The sequence below is a fragment of the Siphateles boraxobius genome, unplaced genomic scaffold (assembly GCF_051911475.1).
Source record: "Siphateles boraxobius isolate OS27281-9 unplaced genomic scaffold, OSU_SipBor_1 13, whole genome shotgun sequence".
Taxonomy (NCBI): Eukaryota; Metazoa; Chordata; class Actinopteri; order Cypriniformes; family Leuciscidae; genus Siphateles; species Siphateles boraxobius.
In genome coordinates, this window is record NW_027508733.1 from 29,632,164 (window position 1) to 29,647,500 (window position 15,337).

The 15,337-nt window shown below is 37.3% G+C and overlaps 1 protein-coding gene across 17 annotated transcripts in view; it reads left to right on the forward strand.

Moving 5' to 3' along the window:
• Positions 1 to 15,337, forward strand: part of dock3 (dedicator of cytokinesis 3) — a 205,597-nt gene that overhangs the window by 27,333 nt on the left and 162,927 nt on the right. For all 17 annotated transcript variants that reach the window (XR_013203395.1, XR_013203394.1, XM_077226928.1 and 14 more), the window contains one exon: positions 13,473 to 13,556. Coding sequence is in view for 15 of the 17 variants with exons in the window: in XM_077226928.1 (XP_077083043.1) it covers positions 13,473 to 13,556 (84 nt within the window). In the remaining 2 variants the exon portion in view is untranslated. The remainder of the gene's footprint in view (positions 1 to 13,472; positions 13,557 to 15,337) is intronic.

A 15,337-nucleotide genomic window follows, 5' to 3' on the forward strand; every position in this document is an offset into this window, starting at 1 on the left:
GATATCAGGACAGCCTGCCGTTTGTTTGGACTTTACCACAAATCTTAAAATCCGTTTTAATTTTGGAATAAAAAAAAATGTTCATCACTGAATATGTGTATTCAAGTCATTTTATAATTGATTTGTATCAACAGATTGTAATGCTTTGATAAAGTCAGGACCCCCCCCCCCCGAAAAAAAACAAAACAATAGAGCCATTACCCATAAGGCCGAGCTGAAAAATGGTATCCACTCTTCTTCTCAAATCCACTAAATCCCTGTTTCTCCCTCACCAAACACCACCATCCCTCCCTCCAAATGTAATTGAAATAATGTCTTGATTAAATCTGGGAAAGCCTCCGCACAGAAATCAAATTGAATAAAGTGCAAATGCACCAGAGCTGTTTATGAAAACAATGCAAAAATTGAGGTGGAGGATGTTTCCCCCCCAAAAAAAAAATTAAGAAATAAAATTGGTATTTTAGGTCCACTCAATCCCAACAACTATCTGCTTCCACCGCTGCAACACAACAATAAAAAGCACAATAGGAAGTGAAGTCGTCCAGTCCAGTGCAGACACAGTGATTACTGCCTTCACGGATTGCAGGTTTCTTTCGAAATCCCTTGCCATTGGGCTAACCAGCAAAACTGCTTTCCACCTTAATCCTGCTGTCCACAATGGCGTTAACCCGGGCAAGGGGTAGCACGCAGTGTTTCTTTACGATCCGGTCCACCCTTGAGGTTGAGAGAGACAGACTGACTGGTGCGCTGCTGAAAGTACATTAGATTTGGATGGAGTTGAAGTCTGAGAGATCGTACCTCTGCTGGTTAGAGATGGATTTAAAGCAGCACTAAATGTGGTGCGCTGGCTTTGTTTGCAGCAGAATGGATTAAGGCTCATTCATCTGGCATTGTTCTATATGTTAACCCTTTATGCCTGACGGTGCGCTGCTGTTTCCCGTGTGTGAACTTGAGGAACTCCAGTAGTTGCTTTTAAAGTAGAATAAACACATTAGCGTTCAAAACTTTAGGTTCAGTAATATTTTTGAATGTCACTTATGCTACATTTACGTGTATTTGATCAACAGTATAACAGTAATATTGCAAAATACTATTACAACTTTTGAACGCTAGTATACATGGATAAATGCTCTGCATGTTACATAAATAAACTGTACCTTAATTATAAAACACATACAGAAGCTCCAATGTGGACTTATAGATTGAATGCAGCAGCTTATTAAAAAAAAAGTGGGTTTGCAAACAATTAGGCTAGCCTATAGAAATCCCTTCTGCTCAATGTTTGTTAATACCTATGAAATAATAGAACATTTTGATGTAAACAAGCTTAATCAGTTATTTTCTGTCAAGTATATTTAGCTAAATCTGTCTGGCTAGCTGTGTTAGCTTCAAACTGCTTGTAAACAAACTACTCATAAAACTATAGGCTAGTTTAAAGAAGTTAAGCTACTCTTGTGAAAAAAATGAAAGAATAGTTTTACAAACAGTCTACATGGAAACCCCTCATGCTCAGTGTTTGCTAGTTTGAAATAATTTCACATTCTGATGTATATGAGATTAAAGGGACATTGTGTTAGCCTGGGTTTCCCCATGCTGCCTTGTGCGCAGCGCGGTTTTATTCACGCTGCTAGGCAGTCTGGATTCCATGGACCAGATTTCACCTCAGCGAGGGGACCAATCACAGAACGGGGAGGGAGCAGCAAGACGATGACGACGTCTATGCGACACACCGAAGCAGTCTGTTTATATTTGTTTGTCTGTATAGTTTCCATACCTTCTACCCTCATGTTTGTCTTGCACAAACGGCAATAGTCGCTGAACGCCATCGTGTACACATAAATCTCTGACCCATCGTCTTCTTCCTCGTCTAATTTCTGTCGCTCTACATGCGTCATCTGGTATAATTGAAACGATTGGCTATGAGCTACGTACAGGCGCATTTGATAGACATTCGTAGCAGGCTTGTGCACAATTCAGAATTGAATTTAGAATGACTCCTAAATTCCAATTCAATTCTTGAATTTGAATTGAATTTGAATTGATGTCAAAAACAGTTTATTACTAAATAATAAATAGCGGGGGCTTTTAAATCACTAATTTAAAGGCAAACGTAAAATGCGCACATTTGCACGGGCATGCATAATTGGTGGTCGTGCGGAGCAACACTGTTTTGTTATTGTGCGCTGAATTGGCGCTAATTTGAAAACGAAACTACATTTTTTATATTGCTTATAAAAAGCTGGTGCAGCAGTGTGCACTTCACTTTTAAATTAGCGTCAATTCATCCTTCGCTTGGAGTTTGATGCGATCTGACAAATCAAAATCCACCATATTTTGTCCGACAAAGCAGTCAGGAGAGTTAGTAGATTAACCTCGGTGGATTTGAACTTGGCTTTAACTGAGGCAATCTCTCGCGTCATGACACATTAGAGCCACAAAACGGTAGGCCTATTTATTGTTTCATTTTCTTTGACTGACCAAATTTGAAAGTTGAGACTTTGTTTCAGTGCTTGAAGTGGGAAAAGAAAGGTGCCGGTACTCTCTTGCATTGGCAAATCATGACATTTGAGATTTCTACAGTGAAAAACAAAACTTATAACAAAACTTGTTGTTATTTATTAACAACATAAATGTAGCCTATTAAAACAAGTTGTGCGTGTGTGCACGTGCGTGCGAAAACGGAACTCATCCAAGTCTGCAAGTCCAAAAATACATTTAGATTATTACATTTTATTTAATTAAATGCATTTATGGTGAGATTCTAATATTTTCATGTCAATCTGTGTTTTGAACACGAACCGTGAGCTGTCACTTTAATTCACCGCGTGCAGCACAGCAAAAATACACTCGGAACGATCTCTGCACTGCTGTATACGCACAGCACCAGGAGCGCATTGACGGACCGCATGCGCGTGCTGTGTGAAAGCTCGAACCTGTTAACATGGGTGCGTAAAAATACGCACTGCAAACGAAGTATATCAACGGGCGTGACACTGGCGCTTTTTCTGTCAGTGGTCGAGAACCGGCTACATGCGAGAAGTAGCGGTACGCAAGAAAAAGTGCAGGTGCGCTTAAGAGTAAAATGTAGAAGTGCCGGTACTGCGTACCGGTGAGTACCGCCCCACTTCGAGCACTGCTTTGTTTCATATTAAATATGACCGGCTCGGTCCTGTCTGTCAGCGCGTTGTCAGTGTCCTTGTAGGCTATGTGAGTTGCACGTATAAAATGAAGTTAACGAACAAACATGATCCATCAGGAAACGTTAATATGATTAACATATTATATAACATAACGGAGTGCATTCATGATAATTAGGCTACTGGTATAATAATCATCCTGGCTCCGTGTCTGAGTGAGTAATTTACTCTCTTACCTTTGTTCTTTGATTAACATGAGTGACACTTTAAGACCAGCCGCTGCTGGCAGAGACGCGATCTGACACGCGTCCAAATTTCTCACAAATCTCTACGTTAATCTAAGACTTTATTTAAATCATTTAATACTGCTCTTATGAGGACACTCGACAAAACTGACATTTTGGCATAATTTGTGTGTGTTATGGTTTGTTCAAGCCCAAAAGAGAACTCGATACTGACGCGCGTCTTTTCTGTGGGTCGCGCGCGCGCGCGCGTGTGTGTGTAATAGGCAGGACTTATAGCGTGGTCTCTTTAGTCTTGTCGCGCTTAAAAGCATTCACATTAATAAGAGCGTGATCATACAACGCTAGTCAACGGGTGACAGAAAAAAACGGATACTGCGTAATTGCGTTAAATATTATAATGCTTTAAAAAAAAAATGTTTTTTCACCGCGGTGTCGCGGTGGGCAAGTGATGAAACCGGTGTTGCGACTGAACACCGTGTAACACCGACTACCGTAGCAAGCCTAATGTAGGGTAAGTGTAAATGCGTGTATAAACTAAGCTATTAGGCTAATCGTGTCTATGTATGCTATGCTAGAACATAACCTAACTTATACAGACATTAATGGGCATTATAACATAATTTTTTAGGAATTGTAATCGGGTGCTAAAAAGGCTATCTATTAAAAGTAATTTGAGCCAATGGGATCACTTGGGGTCCTAACAGAGACCCAATTTTGAGGGAGGACCTGATTTGTCACCACATCGGAGCTAAGCTAGTCATAAAACTACAAGCTTCAAATGCAGTCAGTAAAAAAAAGTAACAAAAAAAGTAATTTGCTAGCAAAAAATAGCTAACTGGTGGTAAATTAAACACTGAAGCCATTGATGGTGGCAATATAAAGATATAAAAAAAATGTACACACCTTCATGTCCAAACCTGTATGGGCCACGTAGGCTAACATGGACACTAAAGAATCTAGCGTCTGTGCATAGTGTGCCACTTGAGGCCAGATGAGTGAGGTTTAACCTGCACAGCTACCTCAACTGGCCTCATCAGTTGTAGTTCTGCTTTGTATTCACAGACAATATTTTAGAGTAGCAGTCATTAGCTCTTGTAAGCACAAAAACGTACAATGAGGGGATGCTGTTGAATGGAGAAGTGATGTCAGTAACTGAGATCTCACATGTAGATGTGTTCGTTGTGTAGCAGATGGTATTGTATCTGATGTCTCTTTGTTTTCAGAGCAGGATTAGTGAATCCCCTGACACCCCGTGTGACACTTGCCGTATAAACTGGGACACCAGGAAAAACTGTAAACAAAAGTGTGTCTGGAAGTGCAAGGATTTGTGGGATCCATCTGTCTGTGTTCATCATTCAATATGTTCGGCTGTTTTGTGTTAGGCCTAAGTGTCTTTCACACAATACAGTCGTTGCCATGCTAATCCTTTAACCCGACTTTCATAAATGTAATATTTCTTATGTGTTCCTCGTACCCACTTAAAGGGATAGTTCACCCAAAAATGAAAATTCTGTCAGTATTTACTCACCCTCATGTTGTTCCAACCCCGTAAGACCTTCGTTCATCTTCAGAACACGAATTAAGATATTTTTGATGAAATCTGAGAGCTGGATCACTCCTCCATAGGCTTCAAAAGGATTGAAACTTGCCAGCCCCGTAAAGTTATTAAAGACATCGTTAAAATAGTCCAAGTGACTACAGTGCCGCTCAATCTTAAGTTTATCAAGCGACGAGAATACTTTTTGTGCGCAAAAACAAACAAAAATAACGACTTTATTTCAACTATTTATTTCCTTCTCTGTGGGCCGCTAGTCAGTTAACGTAGTGTGATTGCGTAGTGCTACGTCACACGTAGGCTCACAATTGGTCGACGCTGGTCATGTGTGTGATGCGTGTGACGTACAACAACAGAAGCTTACGCTATTACACTAGTGAACTGACTCGAGGCCCACAGAGAAGGAAATTAATATTTGAAATAAAGTCGTTATTTTAGGTTTTTTTGCGCAAAAAAAGTATTCTAGTCGCTTGATAAACTTAAGATTGAACCACTGTAGTCACTTGGACCATTTTAACGATGTCTTTAATAACTTTTCGAGGCCGGCAAGTTTCAATCCCTCAAGAAGCCTATGGAGGAGTGAGACAGCTCTCAGATTTCTTCAAAAATATCTTAATTCGTGTTCCGAAGATGAACGAAGGTCTTACGGGGTTGGAACAACATGAGGGTGAATCAATACTGACAGAATTTTCATTTTTGGGTGAACTATCCCTTTAATGTGAGATCTTTTTTGTGGACAAGCCTGCTTATGTGACTGAATGTTATTATACGATGAATTTAACACAACAAAATGATATGTGTGTGCCGAACCGTGGGTGGAGAATGGTACGGTCGGATATTTTACCAAGACTGTTACTTTTACCAAGAACGGTTAACTAGGTGGTTGTTTAGTAGAGCCCATGATATTGTAGCACTAACACAGTAAAAAAAAAAAGTTACCTAAACATCCAAGCTGATTGTACTTACAAATCTAAGTAATTTCAACTTAAATTACATTCAAATGACTTAAAAAAAAACTGAGTTGAATCTTGTATAACATATAGGGGTGTGTGACAATATTTCGTGTCACAATATATCAACAATATTGTGGATAGTGACAATATGTATTGTGTAGAGTTCACCCAAAATAAAAATGTTGGTGTCAGTACTATATTAACACTACTATAATGTTGAATTTAATGTATAATAATGCAATGGTGTCCTGATAATGCCAAATGTCTTATGTTACCAGTAAAAAATTGGCCTACATTATTTTAAATATATCTAGTCAGTGACAGAGTGCAAGCATATTCGTCTAAAATAATTCAGCATTTTTAGCTTCGGAATCATGAATATTTTATTCTGGTGTCACTATTGTCCCATGCATTGGGTTATTAGCACCAAGTCCAAGCCTATTCATTTACTGTACAATGTAATATCAAATTTAGCATTTTAATCAACAGTAAATTTTTTTGTTATATCATATGTCTTGAAGTATCGCAATAATATCGTATTGTGAGTTTAGTTTCGTGATCTGTATCGAATCATGACATGAGGGTATCTTTACACCCCTAATAACTTGTAAAAATAAAGGTGAAAATTGCTTAACTTATTTTGATGTGTTAAAAGCAATGCAAAAAATAAATGTTCTCATAACCTATTGATCATATATTTTTTTACATTATTCAGAGTAATTCTAGCTTATTTTTTATCAATTTTTTTCATCCATAAGTCTGATCACCTACTAAAAAATAATCCATGCACATAATTCCTTGTGCATTACAGGACGAGTTAGGCATTGAAGTTTGATACTCTGGTTAGGGGTTTGTTGTTGGCAAACAGATCTATAACAGAGTTTTGTATTGGCAGTATTTTAGTACCAGATGGTAGCATTTATAACAAATATTTCTGAATCAGAAGCTGTTAAATCGTAACTTAGACGCATAATGTGATCCCATTTGGCACACGTTTGGCCCACTGATGTCAGACCGGCCCAGTCACATCCACAGCTGTCACACGGACAACACCTGAACCGGTCACTGAACAGCATATGAAATCAAAGGGTAATTTACATACATCCTCCACACCACAGAAGCCGTGATGGATGCAGGCAAATGGCCCGTTTAGTTCATTCAGCGTGGCTTCAGGGCAGTGTGCCCAGACTGAGAATGAGGGTCCAAAGTGTTTAGGTAAAAAACTTCAAATGAGGGCACAGCTAACACAATGCGCAAAGTCTTATAAATTCGCGTTATTGTCGCCTTGAGGCTGTCAAGAGAACAGCTTGCCAAAGTTTGCGTCAGATTCTGAAAGTACAGTATTGCTCTCAGGGGAAACCAATATACGAAGCTGAGCTTTAATGCTTTGGATTGGGAAAGAGGTGTTGGGGTGTTTATAATGCCATGAGCAGTGCTGGGTTGGTCTCTAACAAATTGTAGTTGATTGCTGATTCCAAATTACATGACAAAATTGTAGTTAGTAACATAATCCATTACATTACACATATAAGGTAATGTAATCTGACTACTTTTTGATTACTTTTAGATTACTTATGACCTAACTCATTTATCATGTTGATTTGAATAGGATACTCTTGATGTAAAAATACAAAGAGAAAGAAAATATAATTCCTTCTTTGTTATAAACTACATGAAGTTCATTAAAGGTGCAGTAAGTTACTAGTATCTCATTTCACAGAAATTAGTTTGTTTCTGTGTTGTTTCTATCTAAAAATGTCGATACAATGTAAAATATGTGCTCTGGCTCTTGTTTTAAATTATTTTGTTCCGTTATTATGCTTGTTGTTGACGTTGTACAAGCAGAATGTGACGGTTGGCCGGTGTGGTATTTGTCCCGCCCCTCCTCCACTCTGATTGGTCGGCTGGGAAAAAAGAGTGATGTGTTTTACTGAAAGTTGAACATTCTTCAACTCTCGGCGATCAGCGTGAAATAGAGACTCAGTGCCTCGTTACGCTCCTGCCGTTTTAAATACGCGGCGTTCCCATTGAAAAAATACGCCAGCCGTGTGAAAAAAACACTTTGGTGGACACAGGGCCTAAGTTATTTGTGAGAAACGCTGTAAGTGAATCAGACAGAGCACCAAAACACAATTGTAGCCAATCAGCAGTAAGGGGCGTATCCGCTCATTAGGGGGGAGGGGCCTGTTACATAGAATGTTTGTGAATTTGGGGGCGGAGCGATCAAGATAGGGGTGTGAACCTTTTGGGTAGGGGCATGTTTGTTTGGGTGATTTCCAATATCAACAGCGTTTCTCAGAAACTGCTCACTGCACCTTTAAATATTACATTACATCAGGGTTTCCCAGACTGGGGTTCATGATGGAACTGCGAGGTTAATGAAAACGAGGTTAATGAAAAGCAAATTAAATCATAACAAGTTCAAATAAAATAAAAACAATCAAAATAAAATACTTTTAAAAAGATTGTATTTGTTTACCTGCATGTCATGTGACCATTAACCAACATCAGAAAACCGTGAATTGTATCATTATTATTATTATTAATTATTATTATTATTAGTAGTAGTATCATTGACTTAATTTCAATATTGACCTAACTTATTAACTTAAAATCTCAGGGCTTACTTCAAGTAAATATAAAGTAAATATCTAAACATGTAAATATAAAGACATAAAATGTGGAGAATTAAATTAAATATGAAATTACTTGGATTTGTGTATTTTAAAGTGTTTGAAAGACAAGAGTATACACAGTAATACATGGATAAATGACTTACTGAGTGATAATTCAAATAATAATTAATGTGTTCATCAGGAGCTGATCAGATATGCAATTTTGCAATGTTGAGAAAACACTTGTTAAAAGTTAAATGATTTCTGTAACTCCAGTGATCAAATGCTGTGTTTTGCACAGTTTTCAGTGATGGTAAAATTTAAAGGACATTTAAAAGATGAAAAAAGAAGTATAGGGAGAATCAATGATTTATGAATAATGTAATGCCATTGTGGGAATGGGTTAGGGTTAGTGTTAGGACAAATATATCATACATACAGAAAATGTGCATCAGTATGCATGATATACTACAGGAATAGCAAGTATACCATCTGAATAGTAAGACTACTGTGGCAGTATATTGTGAACAGTCTCTGTGAGGTTTGTGGGGAGAGATGTACTTTATTAAGAAGGCTGCCATCTAGTGTTTAATAGATTGAGTGCAGTTTTAATGACTGACAGAAAAATATCTCTGTAAATTACATCTAAAAAAAACCTTGATTGTTTCACTGCTTTTCCAATCGACTGCATGAAATATCCTTCAGTAAATCTGAGAAGGAAAAAAAAAACCCTTCCATGCCCTTCCATAAACCCAGATTTATTAGTGTTTTCTGCTTGTTTGTTTAGCAGATTATTGAGACACGCATATAAAACCTGCCGGCATGGATCCATTTGGCTTGCTGTTTGTTTATTTGGCATGACAGGACAAAATTCAGTATGGCAGGAAGGAAGAGGTGTGGCCCTACGGGCTCCAACGGCCTTCATCCGTTTAATGAGGATGTTTGTATATAGATGCCACATGCAAATGTCTTAATTTATCCTATAGGGCTAGCATAATATATGCAGATTGAAATTTGATTTGTTACTAGGCAAACACCAAGTGTATAACGACCGTCTTCTGTCATGTTTACAGACATGAAGCCAGCGAACACTCTTGGTTGGTTTACTGACCTGCTTTCTGAGCTTAAGAGTTAACTTGCCCTCGGCTAGCATGTCTGTCGTAGCATCCCTGTGAATTGCGCTAATCACTCACACATGCGTCTCAAAGGATTCAGCTATTTGCTGCAGAGCCATGCGACTCTTTTCGCTAGCAGGCGCCACAACAAATGCTAATTTGACAAGCTATTTACCTTAATTAAAATGTAATTTGCTCTCAGGTTGTGCCATATTTTTCTCTCTTCTCTCTTATCAAAATATTTGCTGCACAAGTTTCATGCTGTAAAGCAGTTGACAGACACCCAACTGCTAATGTATTGATCTCATGTTAAAGTTAACTTTTTTTCTTCTTCAGCCAAACAGCTGTGTATATCGCATATGGCCTATCTATATTGTTGTAATATTTTGTCCCAGGATGGCGAATATAGACAAAGTAATTTAAATAGAAATGTTGTTCATTAATCAAAGTGACTCAGGTAATCCAATAGTGATAAAACAGAAACGACACAGCATGTAAAACACAGCATTGCTGGACAATGAATAGGAACTAAGTAGGAACTTAAATACACAGTAGTGATGAACCAAATACAGGCAGGTGTGTTAATTAATGAGGAAACCAAGGAGACTAACTAGTGGCTGGAAACGGAGAACAAAGGAAAACCAACTGGATGACAAAGGCAGACACAACAGGAACTGACCACAATGAAACTGAAACCAAAACAGCGCAGAACTGTTACAGATGTAATGAACATTTTTGGATATAAAGTGTATACTTTTTAGTCTAGCAGTTGTTTTTATCCACAAGGATGGTTTATCCATGTTTTATTGCCTGTTTTAGATATTTAGTGTTTATTTATGTGGTGTAAGTTAGCATTGGTAAGCCCAGCAGACATATACAGTGTATGTCACATAAGGAGGGTTTATCTATTAAATACCAGTGTTTTATTGCCTATTATTTTGGATATTCAATGTTTATTTATGTTGTAAGTTAGCATTGGCCTAGCAGTTACAGTATACATCAAATAAGGATGGTTTATCTACTAAATAATCATGTTTTATTGCCTTTTGTGGAGGATATTTAGGGTTTATGTTTGTTGTAAGTTAGCGTTGGTTAGCCTAGCAATTATATACATCAAATAAGGATGGTTTATCCACTAAATAACCATGTTTTATCGCCTATATTTTTGGATATTTAGTGTTTATTTGTTGTAAGTTAGCATTGGTTATCCTAGAATCGTCACATATGGGTGGTTTATATATATATATATATATATATATATATATATATATAAAAAAACGTTTTAATGTCTATTTTTGGATAATATAATATATTAGGTTCTTTGCAAAAGAATTAGTTCTGTTCTGTATTTATGCGTTCATGTTTCTTCATAGATTCAATGTCTAGGTAAAGTTAAACAGGTAGATCTGCTCGTAGTCGTGCAAATATTTATACCACGATATTCAATGTGTGTTTTTGGGCCATTTGTTTCTGTCTAAAAAAGGTGTTTTCACTACTTTTAAGGTGCTCGGGTGTTTGTACACAGACATTTCGGCGACCTTCAAATTAACTGGCCAGCATTTATTATTTATCTTATAGCATTAGGGCCCTCACAGTGCCATTTCTGATACCAACAATAGCAAAGTCTTCCATATTCAAAACACATATTGTTTATGTCGCTCTGTCATTTAGTGGGATTAACTTCTGAAAAGCTCTTTTAATAGCTTTTGAATTATTCACTAAATGCAGACCTCTGGCGGCAGTCACATGTTTTCTTGGAAACCGCAGCGAGAGTCTTTTGCAAGCATTAAATATTAAACCGTGATCTTTGAAAATAAATAACAAATGGCACAATGTCATCAGAAATGAGTAAATGAACATGACAAATCCTGAAAGACGCTCTGTTCCTGTCTGATTGTGAGCTCTGATATCTTGGTGTCTTGAGAATGACACAGTTGAGATAATGTAATCATTGTTGCTTTCAGATGCTGGTTCTTTAACTCTTATAAAAGTTTATTTTGCATAAAAAAGCCATTATAGCTTTTGCTGTGAAATAAAAAATAAGTACAAGATCTCCTTTCAGAATCTGTGAAACTCCTCAGGGAAAGTAGTCATGTCTGGATAGGGAATATTGTATAAGTAAATGCATCTAAACCATTGTGTGTTTCAAATCGATGTTTCTATTGTTTGGAGCAGTGATGTAGCCGGTTGCATGGTAACTCCATGCACAGTTTGCTTCTTGACAAGATGGATATCAATTTGAGAATCTGAAAGGCCCCATCAGACTCCTGTGCCAGACTGGATCATGTTGCACAAATACAGATGGATTCAGAGAAATTACTCAGCTTTGTTCCGGGCATTTCAGCTGGTCTGACTGTCTGACCATTATAATCTCACACTTATATAATGACATTGTGTTGTTTTCCAGTTTGGGGGATGTTTAGACAAAACTGAATTCCTTTGAAATCAAATGTGGACTAAGTAGGGGTTTATTTTAGGAATGAGCTTTGTCCAAAAATATCTCTTTAAAGACATCTCTATTTAACCTACTTATTCATTTAAGCTCAATTTGTGGCTGTAATAAAGTTTGCCATTTTTCTTCTTTGATGTGATGTATCTCTTCAGTTAAACAGGATAATCAATGAGAAATGCAGGACAAGACTTGATTTTATCCTAGAATTGATCGGATGGAAAACCCCATAATGGAGCCAGATCGAATGTGACTTTGCTAAAAAACAGCACTTAAAAATCCATTGGTTAATAGTCAGCATGGCGTAAGTGATGTCATCGGAAAAGGAAAGTCATTTCAGAGTAAGAGCAAATTGTTGCATTTTGAAAATAGATTACAAAGAAAATCATACATTCTGCACAATAAGACCAGTTTCCCCCCCTGTGTGTGATTCCCAAATATCTGCTCTGGGAACGCTGGAAACAGCAAGGCTCTCTCACACTTGAGCTTTTTTCATCATCAGTATGGATTCGATAATTCCCTGGGATGCTCTGTCCAGGTTACCATGGCAATTCAGAATATCTCGGCTTTCACATCTTTTTTTTCTTTTCTTTTTTTCGGAATGCATTCATTGAAAATAAATCCTATTATTTCCACTGTGCTGCTCTGTCCTGCTCTACACTTTGGTGGAACCTTTGTAGATGACATTAAAAAAAAAAATCAGTATATATCATATTATCAGCATAACAATTTGACTGAAATCTTCCAATTAAATGTCAGTATTTATTATTGATTAAAAACCTTTATAACAGTGGTGGCTGATACCAAGTTATCACAGAGTTATTGGAGCAGTGATAACAGTATAGTTACTATATTTTGGCAGAAACTACAGGGTTAGAAAACAATGTGGCCCAAATAAAAGCAAACAGACACATTTTGTTCTACTGAACCCAGCGGCAAAAGCATAGACCACAGATGACCTGAATATGGCAGTAGCTTTGTGTTTAGCTTTGGCTTATCAGCTAAAATTCCAGTGCATTTACAACTGAAGCATTCCTCAAATCTTACCATCTGAAAGATAAACGTATGGAGAACATACATACTCCCTGCTGAGGAAAGCTGACAATTATTCACCATATTCTTTTGCTCAAAATGATGACACTATTGAATTTAAGCAAACAACAAAAAGGAACTTGAACGTGAGTATATCACGTCCTTGACAATGCAACGCTTACTCAACCAATAGCATGAGCAGGGTGATCTGACCAATGGCAGACAGGCAAATCTGTTTAGGAGGGTAGTAACACAGAAATGACACACCACTTTTAAAAATAAATTGTTTCGTGGTTTTATTTGGAATGCATCTTTTCTGAATGCTTTTAATACACATCTAACTCGTTTTCTTCTTCTTTAATGTTTTCCAGTGGTCTGTAGTTTCCGAGGACATGTGTCACACGGTCTGACTCTAGAACTTGGAGAAACGGTTCAGATCCTGGAAAAGTGTGAGGGTAAGTCATTCTCCTGGAGCACCATCAAACTTTTAAGCTAATATTTTTGGAAACCCTTTTTTAAAAGTGTTGATGAAAAATCTTAATAATATATAAAAGAGACCTTCCATGAATAAAGTAGAAATTGGTGTCTCATCACACAGTAAATTCATAAATATGTTTTGTCAGTTTATGTGAAATGTATGTTATTAATTATTTCTCCTCCAGCATTTTTTTTTTATCATTTTCATGGCTCCCAGAATATTTTGTTGTATGAATATCTGAATATGCAATATATCAAAAGAAAGAGCAGTCCCTCAAAATCAAAACCTCGTTTAATACTAGCTTGATGCAGTCTTTTTTATCATCACTTGAATGTGGGCTGTTTCATAAAAAAAAAGTAACATTTTGAGTAAAAAGCTGAGAAAATCACGTTTTTTTTAAACGTCTGGATCATATTCAGAACGATGATCAAAACACAGATGGATCATCAACACCCCCAAAGCTTCACAGTCCTAGAGCTCGTCCTGTGTCGACATTTCATTCAGTAACATTAGGCTGTTTTGATTTATATGCTGTTTAATGTTGATGATCGGGTTATTTTTTACGTGCATCTGCTTACATATGATAATTCTTTTTTCTGCTGCTTCTCCTGTGTTTTGACCCGGAGATTCTGTACTCGTTCAGAAGACGAGTAATAGCGCCCCTACCGTATAACAGTGAAAACACGGAAAGCCGGAAATTATAAACCAACATTTGGTTCCAAAATATCTCGTCCAACAAAACGACCGCTCAGTTTAGGTTAAAAAAAAATTCAGGGTAACACTTAATTGCGATGGTCCACCCTAGACATTCTACTAACTACTGACATTCTAGTAACTTTGCTACTACAACTAATTCTCCTTATAGTATTAGTAGACAGTCTGCTAAATATCTGCTAACTCTTTATTGTGATGCTCCTCAACAGACATTTTATAAACTAGGGGTGGGAATCACAGGGTACCTCACAATACGATACACAATACACGATACATGGCTCACGATACCGATATTCCAATAATCAATATATTACTAGACAATCTTACAATAATACATCACGATATCGGTCTAACTTTGAAAACAAAATGCCTGTGAAAAGGTTAAGTCCAGGCTTTCTCTCTTTATTAAAGTTCAAACTGTCAGAAAACAGCACTAAAAGTTTTTCAGTCTGTAAACTAAATTGAACATTTTAAGTCAATTAAACATTTTCATTGAGATCCTGGTGATGGCGTTGCTAGTGGCGTTCATGTTCGTGGTATTACCCGTGCACTTTACTTTAACCAGGCAGTTCTTGTATATCGCATACTCTTTGTCGATTTTGTTTGTCCCATCAGTGGTATAAAGCCGAAGTACGTCCAGACTTTGGACTTAAACGTGTCTGGGGCATCTATTATTTTACTCACACTGCTGTCCACCATGCCGTTAAAAACCTCTATTTCATAGGCTTGTTAACTTATGTTCACGTTTCCCTCATTCATGTGTTGAGCGATGCCTTAAGGAGCCATGAAGAGACACTGGGAGCAAGGAAGTCTATTTATTAATTAAAATATTGATATTTGGCGCCAGCGTATCGATTCTCATATCGCACGGAGAAGGAGAATGATATATTGCCCTATCCATATTTTGTCCCACCCCTTCTATATACTATAAGTAACTTTGCAACTACATGTCAACTTATCCTACTAACCTAAACCCTTTCACCTAACCCTAACCTAACAGTCCACAACAATCTACTAAATCTCTAATGAGAGTTACTGTGGTTG